Consider the following 18,412-nt stretch of genomic DNA (forward strand, 5'->3'; position numbering starts at 1 on the left):
AGAAGAGAGCTTGAGAAACGTTGATCGGCAATGTGTCTTGTGCTGGGAAAGTATTTCAGAATTTATATTCAAATGACCTGAAATTGGTTTAGCTGCAGCGTATTCTCTTGGGGCATGTTCTTATTGATTGTGGCTGTTAGCTGCACATTTTATTTATTTGCCCTGAGTCAGTGGGGAGCAAGGCAATTAAGCAGTTGTAAGATAAAAAAAAGCTGTACTTGTGTTGAGCGCAACATGCAGGGCAGGTATATGTGATGCAATTATAGAATGCCAGGGTGAGTCTAACAGCCTCTAGGTGCTATAAGTGGATCTCATCAATGGCTGCTTCCAAGAGCATCTCTTTTTTTTTTTAATCCTAGTTCTGGACAGTGCAGGGGCTGTAGAAAATGGCCCCTTTGTCTCATTCCGCTTTCTCTCTGTAATGCACAGTCCTTTCAAAAGAGATTCCTTTTGTGATTTGTCAGGCTCTCTCGGGGCCCCTGCAGTGCTGAAGTAGAGTCTGCCGTCTGTCTGGGTGTTAGACCGTGGTCGGTCCAGCAGGCTCGGCTGTGCTGTGACCTCACCAAGGGGCTCTGCAGGAGCACTAGGGCGGGGCAGGGCTCCTGGTGTACAGTGAGCGAGTCAGTGATGATTCCAGTCCTCCTCTGTGTTCTCAAGAGCGCTCTCCGCCCTTGCTGGCCAGGGTGGAGCTCTGATCTCTGATGTGCAGCTGAGCTGTGACAATTAGGCCCTTGGTTGCCCTAAAACCGTTGTGTTTCACCTGGGGTTTTATTTTTACAGCAAAAACAGAACAATTGCAGTTCTGGAACTTGGTGCTTTCTAAACGGAAGCTGCCTCTTTATACACACCCTTGGTCATGCACTGGTCACAGCCTGGAATCCCAGGAGAGGTTAGCCCAAACACATGTGCATACGTTGCAGGAGTTCGATCTTTAAAAATCCGCTCCCACAACCTCTCAAGCAGGTGCAGGAGATACCCAGCTAATTTCCAAATGTTGCTGGAAGGCTGTAGTTTGGTTACGTTACACGTTGTGTTTTTGGGTGATGGTACTTGGGGATGTTTCGCCCACATTGCTAAGTTGTCCAAATGTTACGGAATCCCAGGTTGACAGGTGAGCAGTGCAGTAGCATTTTAACAAAGTAACTCAGTTTTTGCCAGCATTCCCTTTTATCTGCTGATTTCTATTCTATGCAAACTTGCGCCTTTCTCGTGAGGCTGCTACAGTTTTATTTGCTTCCCTGGGTGGGAGTCTGTTGAATGCTGCTGCTGCTGCTGCTTCTACATCGGCAGCGTGTACTCAGAAGCTGTAAAAAAAGGGTCATAGGCAGTTTTAGCACTCAGGAAATGCTGCTCAGCTGTGTTACATTTTGTTTTTGCCAGCAGTAAGCTGTGGAGAAGATGCTGCGTTGTGTGTTTTCTGCATTCGTGATTCCCTTTGGGTCGGCACTGTAGCACAGTAGTTGGCGTCGCTGCCTGGCAGCTCAGCGGCCCTGGGTTCGATTTTGGAGCTGAGGTGCTATCTGCGTGGAGTTTGTATGTTCTCCCAGTTTTCTCGTGGGTTTCCTCTCAGTCCAAAGACGTGCTGGTACTGTAGGTTAATATTGGCCCAGGTGTGAGTCTGTGTGCGTCTGCGTGTGCCCTGCGATGGGCTGGCACCCCATCCAGGATGTACCCTGCCTTGCACCCTGGCTCCCTCATGAGCCCATATTGGAAGCGATGGTTAGTAACGAATGAGTGATTGGTTTTGGAAAGTAATGGTGAATGTTCTGTGGTGTGTTACGCATTGTAATTATATTTTAACAAGGCTGTCAAAGATGTCGCTTCCAACAAGATTTCCTGGCGCCTTCCAGAGAGCCGCCGCACTGGCCCAAGGTCACGGGCGTGTGACCCCTGCTCTGTCAGGTGGGGTCACCGAGCGCTCCCCCCGTCTCGGCGCGGCACAGCCCGTGGTCTGCTCTGTCGGCAGAGTGAGTCTGCGGCCCCGCTCTGAAAGAGAGCCGCCTGCGGTCTGACTTTGTGCCGAGCGGCTTTAAGATTCTCGGGCTGTCCGTGTCCAATCGGCCACCGCCGGCGCGCACAATGGGCAGATTGTCCCAGGAAAGTAGGACGAGCATCTCAAGGAAGTAAACAGCTCGCTGTGTGTGAGCGAGCACATTGCATTGTTGACCTTTCCCAGACAGACTGGAGGTGCGGGACAGGGACGTCTGTGGCAGTGAGGCTTGGCCGGTTGTGTTAGGCTGATGGTGATAGAGCTGGGTTGAGAGGGGGTGGGATATGAAAAAAGTGCACAAGCCAAAGCAGAAACATAATGACACAACCACCTTTTAAAAAAAAAAAAGAAATCGGTGTTTAACAGGACGCCTCAAAGAGGAAGGAGAAGACGCGACACAGGGGAAGTATTTAAGTGCTGCACAACAAAAATGACACAAAGGGGGTGGTACAGGGGCACATCGGTTGGCACTGCTGCTCGTGTTTGAGTGGGTTCGCTCTGATTTTCTTCCCACAGTCCAAAGATGTACTTGTTTGCTCACTGGCTTCTTGAGAAATGGGCCCTGGTGTGTCTGCGTGTGCCCTGTGATGGACTGGTGTCCTGTCCAGGGTGTGTCCTGCCTTGTGTCCGTTGCTTTGCTGGGATAGACGTCAGCTCCCCCATGACCCTGAACTGGTAGACGCTTGGAAATGCGTTGGATGGATGGCTTCTAGAAAGGGTTGTGGAACAGGCTACCCAGTCATGCTGCTGAAGCTGAGACCGCCCTGTCTTCTTTCAAGAAATGGCTGGATGAGATCCTTTGATCAATTAACTGGTAGCTGCCAAACTGGGCAATTGTTAGCCTTTCTTGTGCTTTAATGGAGCAGAATATGGCCAAATCAAACTTGAAAGAAAACGTCCAATAATCCCACACACAGAAAAACTGAAACAAAGGGAAAGGGCGTTTGTTCTAAATTCGATAAATAATAGTTTTGTGCTGTGTTTTAGCGTTCATAATTTGTATAGGCATTATAATAATAATAATAATAATAATAAAAAACTTTATTTTATATAGCGCCTTTGAAGGTGGCTTCTCAAAGCGCTTTACAGAATGACAGCAACAATAAATAAATACAAAAGATAAAACACAATTGCATACTGATATGTGTCGCACGTACTGGCCTGCAGAGGTAAGAGAAATGGTCTCTCTGCTAAAAAGAAGTTGAAATGAAAATGTCTTTGATGGTTTAATTTTTTGTGTGAAGCAGCCCAAATTAATATGTCAGAACCGGCTTGCGAGGGAAAGAGGAAGATGCTTTAGAAAGGTTTCCAGTTATTCACCTTTTGCTCACGTTTTAAGTCCTTTAAGTCAGATGTTAAACCTGCAGGTTCCACTCTTTTTTCTGGACACTGCTGTTGTGCCTTTGAACAGGATATCTCAGTGCAGCAGTCAAGTGTCCTACTCTATGGATTGCTACAATAACAAATTGCTACAAACTGATTCATGTAATCATCCTGACTCTATGAGGGTTGTATCTGAAAGGACTAATGCTGGTTGTACTGTAAGCGACTCCTTTAAAGCGCTCACTAATTACATGACCCCTGATTAAGTCTCTAATGTAGGCATCAGATTTGTCATTAATCCTGTATTTTAGGGAGACCTTTAAACAGCACCAGTATTTAAATTTGCACCAAACCGAAATGAGTTTAATATGCCAGCCTGAATTAATGCTCATTTCTGATTCCTGGAAAGCAATAGTGGTCTTGTCATTCAGTCTGATGCTGTGATGTCAAGCTCTCAAGCTTTTATTAATTGTTCCATATATGTATATATCACTGCTGTTTTGTTTACTGCTGTTTTAAATTTGCCTTTTGTTAACTGACCCCGGATTGAGCTGAACCGGAAATCGGCGCCAGCGCCCTCCAGACAGCACTGCTGGTCGACGTGGTGTGGGGTCTGCTCTGTAGAAGGAGCTCTGTGGCTGAAGAGTGGAGCGTGATGCCAGTGTCTCAGATCACCACGGTTATGATAACACTGATGTTGGAACAGTGACTCCCAAATTAAGTTCCAAATGTACAAATCCAGTTAGCAGCCTTGCCACAAAACCTACTCATTTTCCAAAACAGCTGGCTCTTAGGTGAACTGGTAGAAGTGAGTTCTGGTGTCATTACCCTGAATTTACCTCACATTGTGCTGCTATGGCAGTTTACAGACGTGTTTTTTTTTCTGGTGCAATGCAAGATCTGTGTTGTTTCCCTTTTCCTGTGAAATTATCTGCTGTGCGACGGTAAAATAAATCATCTCTTATGATACTCGGAGGAACCAAAGAGCTGTTTCAGCAAACTGGGAATCGAGTCCACATTCACAATGAAAGACCATGTGCAAGAGGTTAAAGATCAGCGTACAGCTGTGCAGCGCTGAGCTGAGGTGTGGCTGTGGAAGAAAAGAAATGGAGTTTTGTCTCCCTCTAGTGGTGTAAGATAGTATTGCACTCTCTCATTTCAATGAGATTAGCGCTGTTACTGCTCCAGTACAATTTCCTCAGCGCACTGTAAACAGGCAGATGTTAGAATATACAATAAGTGTTACCCTGTGTCAGGGCGGACAGAAACTTAAGATGTTAAACATTCAACAGGTAAAAGTGTTATTATTGTTAGTGAAACTGCTTAAAAATAAAGTTCAGAACATTTGTTGTAAAGATTTCACCAGTCCAAAGTTAAATCTTCAAAACTTGAACTGGATTTGAAAACCAGAGACTTGTGTTTGATATCATTATACGGAAGAAGCAGGGTGTTACAGTGGTATTTTGGGGGCTGTGTTTCTGTTGGTCACAGGGAGACACTAGGGGACACTGGCAGACTGTGTCCAAGTGTCACGCCCGACATCCCTCCCTAGAGGGCGCTCCACTGCTCTCATTATTGTTCGTGTGATTTAGCTCTCCAGGTGTACCCTTTTAGCGTTATTATTTAAAGACCAGCTCCTCCAGTCCTCGGGGCTCATCATTAGGGTAAGATGTCGCGAGGCCCGCCTAGCACCAGGAAACCCTACGTCCGTCTCCTGAGGGCATAGGCCTCATCCCCGACACCTCCCGTTTCCTGAGCCCAGGGTCTGGAGGATCTCGCCCCGTCACCCTTGGACCTCCATGTTTCGTTTGTCCGTGTGCTCCCCCCTCCCGGGGATTTTAACTTTGTCGCGTCCCAGGATGGATTTCCAGTTTATGGACTTTCGGACTGTGCTTTGACCTGCCCTTGGACCCGTTTGGATTTGGATGCCGTTTTGTCTTCCCCTGTACACTGTCTCACGGACTGTCACTATTATTTTGTGCACTATTAAACCCCTGTGTGTTCCCTTTTACCACGCCTCCTGTTTTCTCCAGCTCTTACCGCATCGCATAGGGTCTTCTACAAGATCTGACACGGATTCCAGTCCGTGTCCGTTACACCAAGTGTCCGACACCCTGGACAGACCCTGGAGATCCCTCGTGTTCCTCGTACATCTGCTTCCTCTTTCACTCCTGGTGTCTCTCCTGCCCCAGTCGTCCCGGGCTTGGCAGGCATGAAGACCTGTGCGCTCATCGCGTTGCCACTGGCACTCGTTAGCTGCAGCTGCAGAATCCTCTTTCCCCATCACTGCTGGGCCCACTGCTGCTTCCTGTCCCTCTGTCATGGCCTGCTTTGTCCACAAGGGGGCTAGAGACAGCATCGGGTGTGTCTGCCGCTCTGCTGGCAGGAGCTCAGGTGACCTGCCGTAACGACATCGGTGAAGCCTTGGGACAGTGGTGTCCAGTCCTGGTCCGTGTGACCCCCCCACACCTGCTGGTGTTCATTCCAGCCCCCCCCACATGAGATCACTGAAGCCTTAAGTGATCTAAGCTAAGAAGTTGCTGCATTGGAATGTTTGCATTTTGTTTCCAGCTACAAGTCTGGGAATTTATTTCATTTCCAAATTACAATAAAGCCCCACCGTGTTTAAGAGCTGGGAGGGAACAGTTCAAATTATTAAGTCAATGGAATGATGGTCGACACAAAACCTGAGGTGACATAGTCCATGCTGCTGCCACCTGTAGTATGAAGGTGCTGTTTTCTCGATAAGTGGTTTAGCACGTAAGGTCAATAGGATCCTTCACCTCACCTTAGCTGGGTGACTGAGTTCGTGCTTGTGCTTCCTTCAAAGCCACTCAGCTCATGAACGATCATCGAATCAAAATGACACCCAAAACATTTCAGCACTCTCCAGAAATACATGAATAAGTTTCTTCTGATGCTCATTGTGAGTACATCCGCAGAGAGGCACCCCGGAGAAAGCCTCCCTAACTTGTAGGCCTGTTTCTTATGATTTATTGAACACGATGTCGAGGCACAGTTTCTGTTTGTCCGTTACTGTAGGTGACATTTTTGATGTGGTTGCTAAAATAATGAAGGATTTCTGATACAGGGCTCAGTAATGCATCACCAGTCTACCATGGTCCTAACAGTATGGTCAGATATTATTTATATGTGAAGCAAGCTTGAGAACTGTTTGTGCCATATTTACAAGCCTACATGCTCGTGGTATTTTAGATCTTTTAATTAAAGACTTAGAACATGGAGACACTCTGAAACACAGGGAACTACAAAAATGTACTCCTCGCAATTCAAGCATAGTATCGATATCCAGTGAGTCCTGGATGTGGGGTGTGGGGGTCTCCAGTGAGTCCTGGATGTGGGGTGTGGGGGTCTCCAGTGAGTCCTGTGGATGTGGGGTGCGGGGGTCTCCAGTGAGTCCTGTGGATGTGGGGTGCGGGGGTCTCCAGTGAGTCCTGTGGATGTGGGGTGTGGGGGTCTCCAGTGAGTCCTGTGGATGTGGGGTGCGGGGGTCTCCAGTGAGTCCTGTGGATGTGGGGTGTGAGGGTCTCCAGTGAGTCCTGTGGATGTGGGGTGCGGGGGTCTCCAGTGAGTCCTGTGGATGTGGGGTGTGGGGGTCTCCAGTGAGTCCTGTGGATGTGGGGTGTGGGGGTCTCCAGTGAGTCCTGGATGTGGGGTGCGGGGGTCTCCAGTGAGTCCTGTGGATGTGGGGTGTGGGGGTCTCCAGTGAGTCCTGTGGATGTGGGGTGTGAGGGTCTCCAGTGAGTCCTGTGGATGTGGGGTGTGAGGGTCTCCAGTGAGTCCTGGGGATGTGGGGTGTGAGGGTCTCCAGTGAGTCCTGTGGATGTGGGGTGTGAGGGTCTCCAGTGAGTCCTGTGGATGTGGGGTGCGGGGGTCTCCAGTGAGTCCTGTGGATGTGGGGTGTGGGGGTCTCCAGTGAGTCCTGTGGATGTGGGGTGTGAGGGTCTCCAGTGAGTCCTGTGGATGTGGGGTGCGGGGGTCTCCAGTGAGTCCTGTGGATGTGGGGTGTGGGGGTCTCCAGTGAGTCCTGTGGATGTGGGGTGTGGGGGTCTCCAGTGAGTCCTGTGGATGTGGGGTGCGGGGGTCTCCAGTGAGTCCTGTGGATGTGGGGTGTGGGGGTCTCCAGTGAGTCCTGGGGATGTGGGGTGTGAGGGTCTCCAGTGAGTCCTGTGGATGTGGGGTGTGGGGGTCTCCAGTGAGTCCTGTGGATGTGGGGTGTGGGGGTCTCCAGTGAGTCCTGTGGATGTGGGGTGTGGGGGTCTCCAGTGAGTCCTGTGGATGTGGGGTGTGGGGGTCTCCAGTGAGTCCTGTGGATGTGGGGTGTGGGGGTCTCCAGTGAGTCCTGTGGATGTGGGGTGTGAGGGTCTCCAGTGAGTCCTGTGGATGTGGGGTGCGGGGGTCTCCAGTGAGTCCTGTGGATGTGGGGTGCGGGGGTCTCCAGTGAGTCCTGTGGATGTGGGGTGTGAGGGTCTCCAGTGAGTCCTGTGGATGTGGGGTGTGAGGGTCTCCAGTGAGTCCTGTGGATGTGGGGTGTGGGGGTCTCCAGTGAGTCCTGTGGATGTGGGGTGTGGGGGTCTCCAGTGAGTCCTGTGGATGTGGGGTGTGGGGGTCTCCAGTGAGTCCTGGGGATGTGGGGTGCGGGGGTCTCCAGTGAGTCCTGTGGATGTGGGGTGTGGGGGTCTCCAGTGAGTCCTGTGGATGTGGGGTGTGGGGGTCTCCAGTGAGTCCTGTGGATGTGGGGTGCGGGGGTCTCCAGTGAGTCCTGTGGATGTGGGGTGTGAGGGTCTCCAGTGAGTCCTGTGGATGTGGGGTGCGGGGGTCTCCAGTGAGTCCTGGATGTAGACCACGCTGGTTATTTCATTACTGCTCTCAGTGGGGGGTTGTAATGCCAGGGGCAGCCGTGTGGAGCAGCAAGATTACATTTTCAGCGCAGTGGGAACCTCTGTGAGTTTTCCTTTAGGGAGGGCACCTGACGGGATGGTTATAAAGGGGGGCGTTGAGGTCAGGGAGGCTGGAGGTGGGGCACGACAGGAAGCTGTCCTCCTCAGTCACAGGAAGCAGTGTCTAAAGGGAAAAACAACGCAGATGCTTGAATAGAAGAGCTGAGGAAAAACTGAGTGTGTGAGCAGAGTGAGTGAGGGGGCGTTGACTGGAAACAACACGCATTTAAAAAAAAAATGTAATTATAGCTTGGTCATATATTTCTCGGAAGCAAAAGGGAAGCTCTTTTTCCTCCATGCCACTGACCCCTCCCGGACAGGCTTCTGTGCCGTGTTTTACATTGGAGACCCCTTTCGGCTCTACTGGCCGAGACACGTGGATTAAAGCAGGCTGCAGCCCTGAGCTCCACGCTGTGACCACTTTACCCTAGCTGCAGTCAAGGGTGAGATCCCAGTCATATGTGCTAAACATCCCCTGAAGCTATACCATCCTGAAGCAGTGGCCCCTGGGCTTTCCAGACGTGTGTATAGTATCGCACAGATTTCAATACCACCAGTCAACTGAAAGCAAGAGAAGAGCAAGCAAGTAGAGTTGATTAAACAGATATAAACTCCACCGTTGTAGGTTACTGTTGTAGCCTAGGAACCTAATGAGTTAGGTCTTGGCTTAGCTTGGCTTCGCCCTCAGCTGTACCACATTGCTGTTCACATGTGAAGCGCGCGCTGGCTGGGCATCAGTGACTTGCTGCCGCCAGATCTGACCGGCTCGTGCTGAAACTGTTCTCATTGACCAGATCAAGTGCATCACAGAGAGGGACGGCTGGGCATCTGAGATTTTGTTACCATTAATTAGACAGTCATGACTGGCCGAGTGCATTAGGGAGAGGATGGGATGGTAAACTCAAGATTCCTCCACTAATAGCCTTGCAAGTGAGAGAGAGCGCATTTAGCTGCGTTCCTTGATTTTAATGGCACCATGCCTGCTTTCCTGAAGAACAGCCATAGCCCTGTCTTGCTCATAGGCACGCACTTCAGCTGTGCTGGGTTTTACTGTTCTCAATGCTCAATTCAACAGGGCTGCAATTGAACAGCACACACTAGGCCAAAGAACAGCACTGGTGAAGCTTGACTAGGGAGTTAAGTGTTTCAGGGTTCTGTAGCCTCAGCTCAGATGTCCACAGAAGAGACCTGCTCCTGGGCTACATTTTGCAACCTGCTCTGAAATCTAACCAGGATTACAGGAGTCAGTGCCCCTTTCTCCCTTCAAAAGAAGGGCCACTGTGTCAGAGAGCAGGCAGGATAGAAGACACTGTTGTCTCCGCTCCCCACGTAAGAGCTGGGACAGGCAGGTTTGGAGGGGGACGCAGACCAGGCCCTGACAGTGCGTTAGTGAGTGTGAGGGATTGAGTAACAGCCTGCTGCTGAATTAGAGAGCATGAGCCGAAGGAAGGAGAGAGAAGGGCAGCAGCCTTGTATTGTATGAGAGTGCCTGAGAGATTACACAAGGGAGTGGGATGGGATAGCAGCTTTGCATAGTATCGGCATGGAGGAGGGTGGCTATCAGTTCTGCTGTAGAGATGCTGGAGATAACCAGAGGAGAAACCTCGATCACAGCAGATTCACATTGTCACGGAGGCTGGGAGGGGGGGTACAAAAATGGATTATATTCCAGGCCCTACGAGCCAGGGTGGGGAGTGTGTTAAAATAAAAATGAGTGTGTTTGGTGGGCTGTGAGCCCCCTTTAACTGTGGTCCAGCGCAGAGCGTGATCTCTGAGGTGTCAGGGCCAGGAGGCTGCTAATGGCTAGGGGCTGGGCTGTGTGACGGAGGAGCCGCGTGGGAGACAGATGAACCGGGAGCCCTGTGAACACCCCAGCGGTCCCTGCGTGAAGGCAGCGGGCAGCGTTCGCTCGCTCGCGATGTCGTGGTGCCCCTGGAGAGGGAGGTTCGCTCACGCTGGGTTGGCTTTGCTGTGTTTCTGTCGGGGTGACTCAGGCTGCGCTCCCGCATCAGGAGCGGATCCGGCGGCTCGACGCGCCCGCGGACCCCCCCCCCCCGAGGGGTGCGCGTGTCGCCCCGCATTAGAGTCAGACTCCCCTCGCGGTCCGATGACTACGTGCTGCTGCCCTGCCTCCTGGGCAATGCTGTGAGCCATGGACAGACGCCCAGATGTAGCTCTGCACTGCACATCCCATAACTACATTCGCTTGCTAGTTACATCTGCACCATCCACGTATGATGAGATATATGCTTGACAATATACACGAAATCTGTGCAGAAAGCTTGAACGTGTTTGGCTCCGGGTGGCACGGTGGTGCATTGGTCATCATTGCTGCCTTGCAGTGCTGGGGCCCCGGATTCACTTCCTGACCAAGGCTGCTGTCACCCCATGTTCCTCCAGGTGCCTTCTCCAGTCCAAAGACATACTGGCAGAGTTGGCCCTGGTGTGAGCTTGTGTGTCTTAGGATGGACTGGCCTCCCCTTCATGGTGCACCCCTCCTTGCACCTGTGGCTTGCTGGGATCGGCTCCGGGTCCCCTGCGAGCCTGAACTGGGGGAAGCAGGAAGAAAATGGAGTGATGGATGTTGTAGGGATAGAGGAATCCCTTCCAATAATAACGTGACCAGCACACCGGGACTGGTGGCAAATTTCTGCTTCCATAAGCTGGAAGGCGTATTTACAATGAGTGTTTCTGCCACTGTCAATTAGTAATTGACTACACATGACTGAAAAGCATAAATAATAAAGTTTAAAACTGCATGTTCAGAAGCTACCTAGTATATCTCATGACACATCAGTAAAATGAAGAGGGCTGATTGCAAACGCAGGAAGATTTCAGCGGACGATTGCGATGGACCTGGCGTGTTGCCACTATGCTTACAGTATCTATCTGGACATCCCTGCCACCCCTGTGTGCAGCTTCTCTGGAGGCAGGCCTGTTGCTTCTCTGAATTGTAATGATTCATTTTCTCCACGAATAATTCAGCCTGGTATTTTGTTCGGCAATCTGACATCACTTGAGGCCGGGGAGAAGGAGATAAGAAAGAGAAAAGAAAAACATTTCTTTGTGGTCTAAAATTACGACGAAGAGTTTTATTTACGCATGAAGGTGCCTGAAGCAGTAACCTCTGCAGGCGCACAGCGGTAGGAAGTCAATGCGAGGGTATGTGGAAATGAATTCCCTGTTAATGCACGCGGGCCTCCATTTCTGAAAGCGTCTCTCCATTATCCTGCCTCGACTCCCGGCAGTTCCCCTTCTCGCACTCTGACTCACGACTTCAGCTCTGCCTCCTGCAGCGACCTCTGCATGAGCCTTAGCCCCACGGTGGGGCATTACAAAATGCAGCCACCGTCATTGTTTCCAGGGCTCATGGGTGACGTTATTTTGATGCCTCCTGGTACATCACTTCCTGCCGCGAGCCTCCCATTCCGGGCTCTAGTGTGGCCTTCTGTCCGGTAAACAACACAGATGTCTCCTGGCCCACCCCCCCCCAGATTCCTCCGCTCGGACGCGGCCCTTGAACCCCTCTCTGGATCCCCACCGCTCATTCCAGGGAACAGGGTACCTCCGCACAAGGAGGGTGCCCGTGGTGCGTGTTTATTTACTTTGAGTTTCAGGTGATGGGTTTTTTTAAGTAAACTGCATTTTAAAACCGCGTGATGATGATTGCTTTTTAAAGGCTAAGAAAAAGAGGCCGTGTAGGTACCGGGTTCTTAAATGCGTACAATCCCTGTCCGTTCAACGGAATGAAGTGGAATTTTTGGTGGAGTTTCAAGTGGATTTTGCCACTGTTAATGCTGTGCAGGCCTCTGTGTGTCTCCCGTGGCTCAAGTAGGTAGCGGTGTCGGCATGCGAAGGCGGCAAAGGAACAGGTAACGGGTTTATTCCAGGCTGGAAAGAAAACGCAACGTTTCGGCTGTTCTTCAGGTGTGAATGACAGGGTAGACGGCAAAGGCTGTGCGTCTCCCGCTTCGCCGCAGCTGTGCAGTGGCCCGTGGGGAGGCCGTTCGGGTCATACGAGCTGCGTGTTGCAGAGCGCGAGACCGGCTCGGTGTGTGACGGGACCCTGGCGCTCCTCAGGGGAAGTGGCAGTGCCAGGATCTCATGCCCGCAGCCTTGCTGCCCACGCAGTGGCCCCCTGAAGCCCCCCCCCCCCACATGGGCAGGGGTCGGTGCCGCCAGCGCCCGCGGGCTGCGAGAGGCGCCTGCTCCACAGATGTGTGCTGGGTCTGCCCTGGTCAGCTCCGTCAGCTGTAACACGGTTCTCAGACCAGTCTCTGGACAAGACACAGAACGGTTTAAGAGGAGGGGCGATGTTGTTCTACACGATACAGGGAAGTGGGTTGATCTGCAAAACCCCGCGTGTCTCAGCTTTTATGCTAAGAGCAGTCGGTGAATATCTGTGTGTTTAGCTTATACTCAGGGGTGCTCAAGATGCTGGGAGAAGGCTGTCTCATTTGGATTTTGATTCAGCCACGTTCTCAATGGCAAGCAAATTGATTTCATTTCTCTTATTTTAGGAGTGTTTTTAAAATTGCCTCTCCGGTCAAAAGCTGCATGTTTTTTTGGGGGGGGCGTGTCCGATACGATGTCACTCCCGTCAGTGGGAGTTAACTTAAGTTAAGATAAAATTAAAATATTGTCACTTTCTGCTGATAAAGGTGACGTCTGGCGGGGTTCGGGGTGTAGCCCAGAGAGGTCCCCCAGACTGCCTTTCAAACGAGATCGCGGGCGGGCTGCTCTGTCGGCTTTTACACATCATTCCCAATGTCTGACGGTCCCGCCGGGCTTTGGGCGGGCGGGTCTGTCTGACTGCCGGCGAGTTCGCCGGACCTTGACCGTCGTGGCCCGGTCGTGAGGACCAGGGCTACCCCCCCCTTTCCCGTCAAAACCGCCCCTCTATCCCCGTCCAGCTCCGCGCCGGGCTTCTCCTCCCGATTCCTCTATTCCTGTCAAAGGCCAACGGGATTATTCCCACTGCTCCCTCCCTCTGCCCACCGGGATAGGCTCTGGTTTCTGGTGCGGGGCCAGGCAAGAGGGGTGATTCTCCCTCTCTCCCTCTCTCCCTCTCTCCGGCGCCGGGATTGGGGATCGCCGCTCAGGCGCGCGTGCCGGCAGGAGGAAGGGAAGGCGGGGGGAGGAGGAGGAGGAGGAGGAGGCGTAGGGAGGGGGGGGCTGCCGGCCGGCGGGCAGGGCAGTGAGCTCACAGCGCACGGAGTTTGCGCTGCGCGTCGCGTCGCGTCCAGTCCCGTCCCGTCTCACTCAGGCTAACGGGCCAGCCGAGGGGGGAGAGAGGAGAGGAGAGCAGAGAGAGAGAGAGGGGGAGAGATTTCCAAAGAAGCAGGCAGGAGGCGGAGGAGGAGAGATGTAATAAACAGCTCAGGCAACGGAAAAGAGGGCGTTTAGCGGAGGAAACTAAGGAGGCGAAGACAACTGGATTATCACCGCTGAGATCCGCTTGAATAGTTTTTTTTTTGTTCGTTGGATTTTTCTGGGGGGATTTACTTCAACATTGGCTCTAACTTTTTTTTTTATTTAATCGCCACTTCTCTCGGGGAAACACATACAGCACCACCCCCTCCGCCCCCCTCCCAAAATATTTTTTCCGCCGAACAAGACCAGCTGCCCAATGAATGGCGTTGCCTTCTGCCTGGTGGGAATCCCTCCCTGCTCGGACACAGAAGTAAGTGCTCTCCGGGCGGGCCGGTTTATTTCTGGATGTGGCCGATAGCGCCCGTCTGCGGCGGGCCGCCGGGTGCGGACACAATTTGCAGAAGTGTTCATTCGAAGAGTCTGTGCTAGCTCTAGTGTGTGCGTGGTTTTCTTCTTGTGCTGTTCTTCATATACCGTAGTGGGAGACCAGAATGTCCTAAGAGGATTAAAGCGCGCACATAGAGCGATCGCTGTAGTTTCCGTCGCCTGTTTTGAGGCGACACTGAGGGAATGATGGTTTTTGGCGTGGTGGCTGTGTGCCCCTGGCGTTGCTCAGTTTGCCGGGGGTGGGCCGGCAGCGGCGGCCGGGCTGTAGGCGGGTGAGTCGCGGTCGGACGGACAGTACCGGGAAGAGGCCGGGGAACCGGCTCATTGAAAGTCTCTCCGCAGAGGAAATGACGAGTCCCGCTCCGGGACCCGTGAGGTACCGGTTCCTGTGAGACCCACGACCCGGAGCTGGAGAGCTGTCATCGCCCGTCCGGTGTCGCTTTTCAGTCCGCCTCGCTTCCCGCTGCCCTTAACGTCGCCGGTATTTCTTCTTCATATATATATATTATACGTCTGATACGCGCTGTACCCATGCGATGTGGATCGGCCAGTTGCGTTTTTCACACTTTAAACTCCCTGATTTTAAGCCTGACTGCGGACGGGTCCCCGGTACCCCGAAAGTGGATCGACACCCCCTCCTGTGACTTCCGAATTGGGCTCTTTGCTTTAGAGACGTTGGGGATGTAACATGCATTCGCTTTCTTGCAGTTTATTTGTTGGAATATTTACTGTTCCAATCCCGCCCCTCGGCTGTTACTCTACTCCAGACCTGAGGGGTTTAAAATGCACTCCCATCTTTTCCTTCCGGTTGTTGCTCTTGCTTGTCGCTCGGAAAATTATAGACTTTGTCTGCGCCCTCCCACTCTCTAGACGTGGAGGGTGAGTAAAAGTTATCTCCCTCCTTGTAAACGCAGAAAATGTTTACGTGAAGTGTGTTGTTTACGAGCGCGGAATCCTGTGTTCCCATTTCCAAACACGTGTCAGAACGGTGTCCTTTCCCAACATTAGGAAGGAAACCCTCCCGTCTTCAGCTGTTTCAAGTCTTTACTTGTCCCTTTTCACGAATGATTGGTTTTGTTTGTTTCCTTAATGTCTCCTGCTCGAAAACCCCTTTCTTTCCACTAAGCGAAGTGCGATCTGGACAGTGCGCCGGAAATATTCAAGTTGATCTCAGACCGCTGTGTCTAATTGGACAGAAATATTGCTTCAAACACATACTTTTCTGCTTCGTCCCTGTTTTGTTTTTATTTCTTCCCTGTCTGCGTTGCACGCTGGGTTTTGTTTGTCTATACTGTGCGTGTGTGAACAGAGTTATCTGTTCCCGGTGAAGTGACATCATTGTCGTCATCTCAGACTGGAGCCTCTTACAAGGGCATTTTTGTGATCGGTTTTTCCCTGCTGTTTTGTGATTTCATTGTTGCACATCCTGAGGCCATACCTGAAGGAAATGTGTGGTGCTAGTTATCTTTTATAATGTGTGAATGTGATAATCTGTACAGTCAGTTCCAAATAATATGCAGGAAGTATTTTGTGATTGTGACATGAGGATGTTTTTCTCTTTTTCTTACAAAATGCCGTTGACCCTTTTGTCGCAAAGCTGGCCCCCCTGGTAGTGCGGACTTGATGGTAGTTTTTCACACTTCTGAATCCCTGTAACAGTGAACCAACAGGTGTCTGGGTCTCCAGTTTCAGAGAGCCCTCGGCTGCTACATTCTGTCCTTTCTGTGCTCTGCCAAAAAAGTCTAAAATCTTTAGCGCTGGCTGGGTTTAGATCAGGGCTATTAAACTTGCAGCCTTTCAACTTCCTCCAGTGCATTGATATGACCATTGCTTTATTGCTTCTGCTAATTGCCAATTAATTAATTAAGGACCTGGTTGCTGCAAATTGGTGCCATGGGTGAATTGGAAGGGCTGCAGGTCAAATGCTGGTGAGCCTGGCGTCTTCTGTGTTTTAGCCCAGCCACACTCTGCTACACAGTTAGTCTAATTAATTAATTGGCTGCATTAGCTGTGGAGGCGATTTACAGTTAGGCCTAACTGTACCGTTAGTGAAGTGTGTGTCTTGTATAATCGGCTGTATAAGACTTTAAAAATGTTTTGAAAAGCAAAACCAAACTGTCCGGGATTGGGGAAACTGGCAGGGGCAAATAACTGGGAAACAGCAGCCCCAACTGTGCGACTTCTATCATAAATCAGTTCTCAGAATGGCGAGGAAAATCACAGCTGACTCCACACACCCACTCCACTCCACTCCACATTCATAATCCTCCCATCAGGAAGACAATTTCCTATAGCAGTGGACAATAAAGTATCTATCTACTGTATATATGTCTAATTTAGAAAACAATTAAGTTAATTGTTTAATTGACAATTTAGGGTGGAACATAATCCAGAAGAGGCCAGGCCCTCCGTGACTTTGAAAGTGTTAGACTAACGCCCTGTTTACTAGTAGTGTTAACACCATAATAATGGTGATCTGTGTTCAAGCTCTAACATTTTTTCTCTATTTAAAACTGTCTTGGTTCAGAATCTGCAAAAGCTTTGATGCCTGGGGCGAATTTTGTTTCGGTCCTTCTGGGTTTGCTGTATGTGGCTCTCTGGAAAGGGTGGCCAGTGTATTCGGACTCGGACGGTAGGAAAAGGCTCGCTGGGACAGTCATGTCTGCAGGTGCCAGCTCAGTCAAGCTCAGCCACTTTATGAGCTGTGACATCAATTTAAACTTTTAATAGAAATCACATGAATGAGGCAGCTCCTGAAGAGATCTCATTTTCCCATTAAAGTCCGTTAGACTTAATTCCTCTGGGCATCCTCTTCTTTTATTAGGGTAGGTTGAATTGCGGCATTGCACTCGGTTAGGAAAAGACTTTCAAAAGGCTATAACTCTCCATCCACCCATTCCCTAACCACTCCATGCTGCACAGGGCCGCGGGGAAGCCAGAGCCCTGGCAGGGTACACCCTGGAAGGGATGCCAGTCCTGCGCCAGGCACACACAGACCTGCACATACCCACACCAGGGCCAGTTTTCCCGGAAGCCACTTTACCTACCAGGATATCTTTGGACTTTTGGGAGGAAATCGGAGTGCCAGCAGGAAACCAGCACGAGCGTGGGGAGAACATGTAAACTCCACACAGACAGCACCTCTGGATTTGAACCCAGGGCCCCACCCTTGCAAGACAGTAAGGTGAACCACTGCAGCCCTGTGCTGCCCATACTACTACGAGTTAATCATAAGCACGTAGAGCCACCATTTTCACAGTGTGTGCAGGAGTGTGGCAGCAGGGGTATGCAGCAGCCGTTGGAAGCCTGTTCAGTTATTTCTATTTCAGATCTTGCTGGCAGATGTTGGAGAGAGATGAAACAGAACGCAGAAAGGCCGTGAATATGCTGCCTCAGAGGTTTTAGCAGTAAAACGTGGGTGGTGAAATCATGTGTTATTGATCAGCGACGAGAAAGCTTTTTAAAAATTCACGTGGCAGGAAAGAGAAACGTAGGGTTTGTGCGTCGGCCTGCAGGGAGAGGTTTTTTTTTTTTTTAGTTGACTCCAGGTTTTCTGAATCGGGATGTCAGGTGTGGGCGAGTTCCATGGGCCGCGTGCTGTGCCTGCGATGCAGTTCTGTTAAAAGCAGGCTTGTTGCACGTGGCTTTGCTCAGGAGCCCGGCGTCAGGAGGTGCAGCGAAGCAGCTGGTTTGGACCCTGCGCCAGGCGGTTGTAGGTCTTTTCCGGAAGGGTTCTGTTTAGTACCACAAGTATCCAAGTCCGAAAACGTTAAGCGAAGCCGTAGTCGGGGGTCAGTGCTGTAGTTTCGAGAGCCAAAAAGCCGATCAGATGAAAGTGTCTTTCCAAACAGGTTGGACGCAGGTTGAGCTGGGGGGGGTGAGCTCTATAGTGAGTGGAGACCGAGTGGAGTGAGAGGGTACCGACAGGGAAGGGCGTGTGGAGTGATCATTGATTAATAAGCGCGGGAATGTCCGCGGGGAGAGGCGCTCGTGGGTATGGGGTGACGTCCGAGTGCTTGCGTGCAGTTCGCGACACCCAGATGCGGGAGCAGAGCACTGCTGCCTCAGCTGTAGCGCCGACATGGCGCCTTATATAGCATTTTGTGTGCCAGCGCGCGCGCAGTTGCTCAGGACCCCAGGGGGGTTGCTTGCACGTGCGGAGCAGTCGTGCAAGCGAGTGTAATTACGGCCGGTGCCACAGTCCTTAGCTGGCACACTCTTATCAGAGAGAGGGCTGGCTGAGATATGGAAGGCGCTGTCTGACGGGGCTCCTGAGCACCGCTGCGTCTCCTGGCATCCAGAAACGGGACGGGGGGGGGGGGGGAGGGAAAGTAAATTTTCTGCCCTTTCCAGCCCATGTTTGTCTTGCACAGGAACG

General features: G+C 51.3%; 1 protein-coding gene across 4 annotated transcripts in view; it reads left to right on the forward strand.

The window, feature by feature from the left end:
- LOC148638696 (rho GTPase-activating protein 23-like) overlaps nucleotides 1–18,412 on the forward strand; it is a 97,061-nt gene that overhangs the window by 9,194 nt on the left and 69,455 nt on the right. The window contains exon 1 of one of the 4 annotated variants that reach the window (XM_088623009.1): nucleotides 13,082–13,957. The exons of the other annotated variants lie outside the window; for them this stretch is intronic. Coding sequence (XP_088479135.1) covers nucleotides 13,904–13,957 — 54 coding nt within the window. The 5' untranslated portion in view covers nucleotides 13,082–13,903. Of the gene's footprint in view, nucleotides 1–13,081; nucleotides 13,958–18,412 lie in introns of those variants that run through there. 4 annotated transcript variants of the gene reach the window in all.

This window comes from Lepisosteus platostomus, chromosome 28 (genome assembly GCF_059453375.1).
Source record: "Lepisosteus platostomus isolate fLepPlt1 chromosome 28, fLepPlt1.hap1, whole genome shotgun sequence".
NCBI classification, from domain to species: Eukaryota; Metazoa; Chordata; class Actinopteri; order Semionotiformes; family Lepisosteidae; genus Lepisosteus; species Lepisosteus platostomus.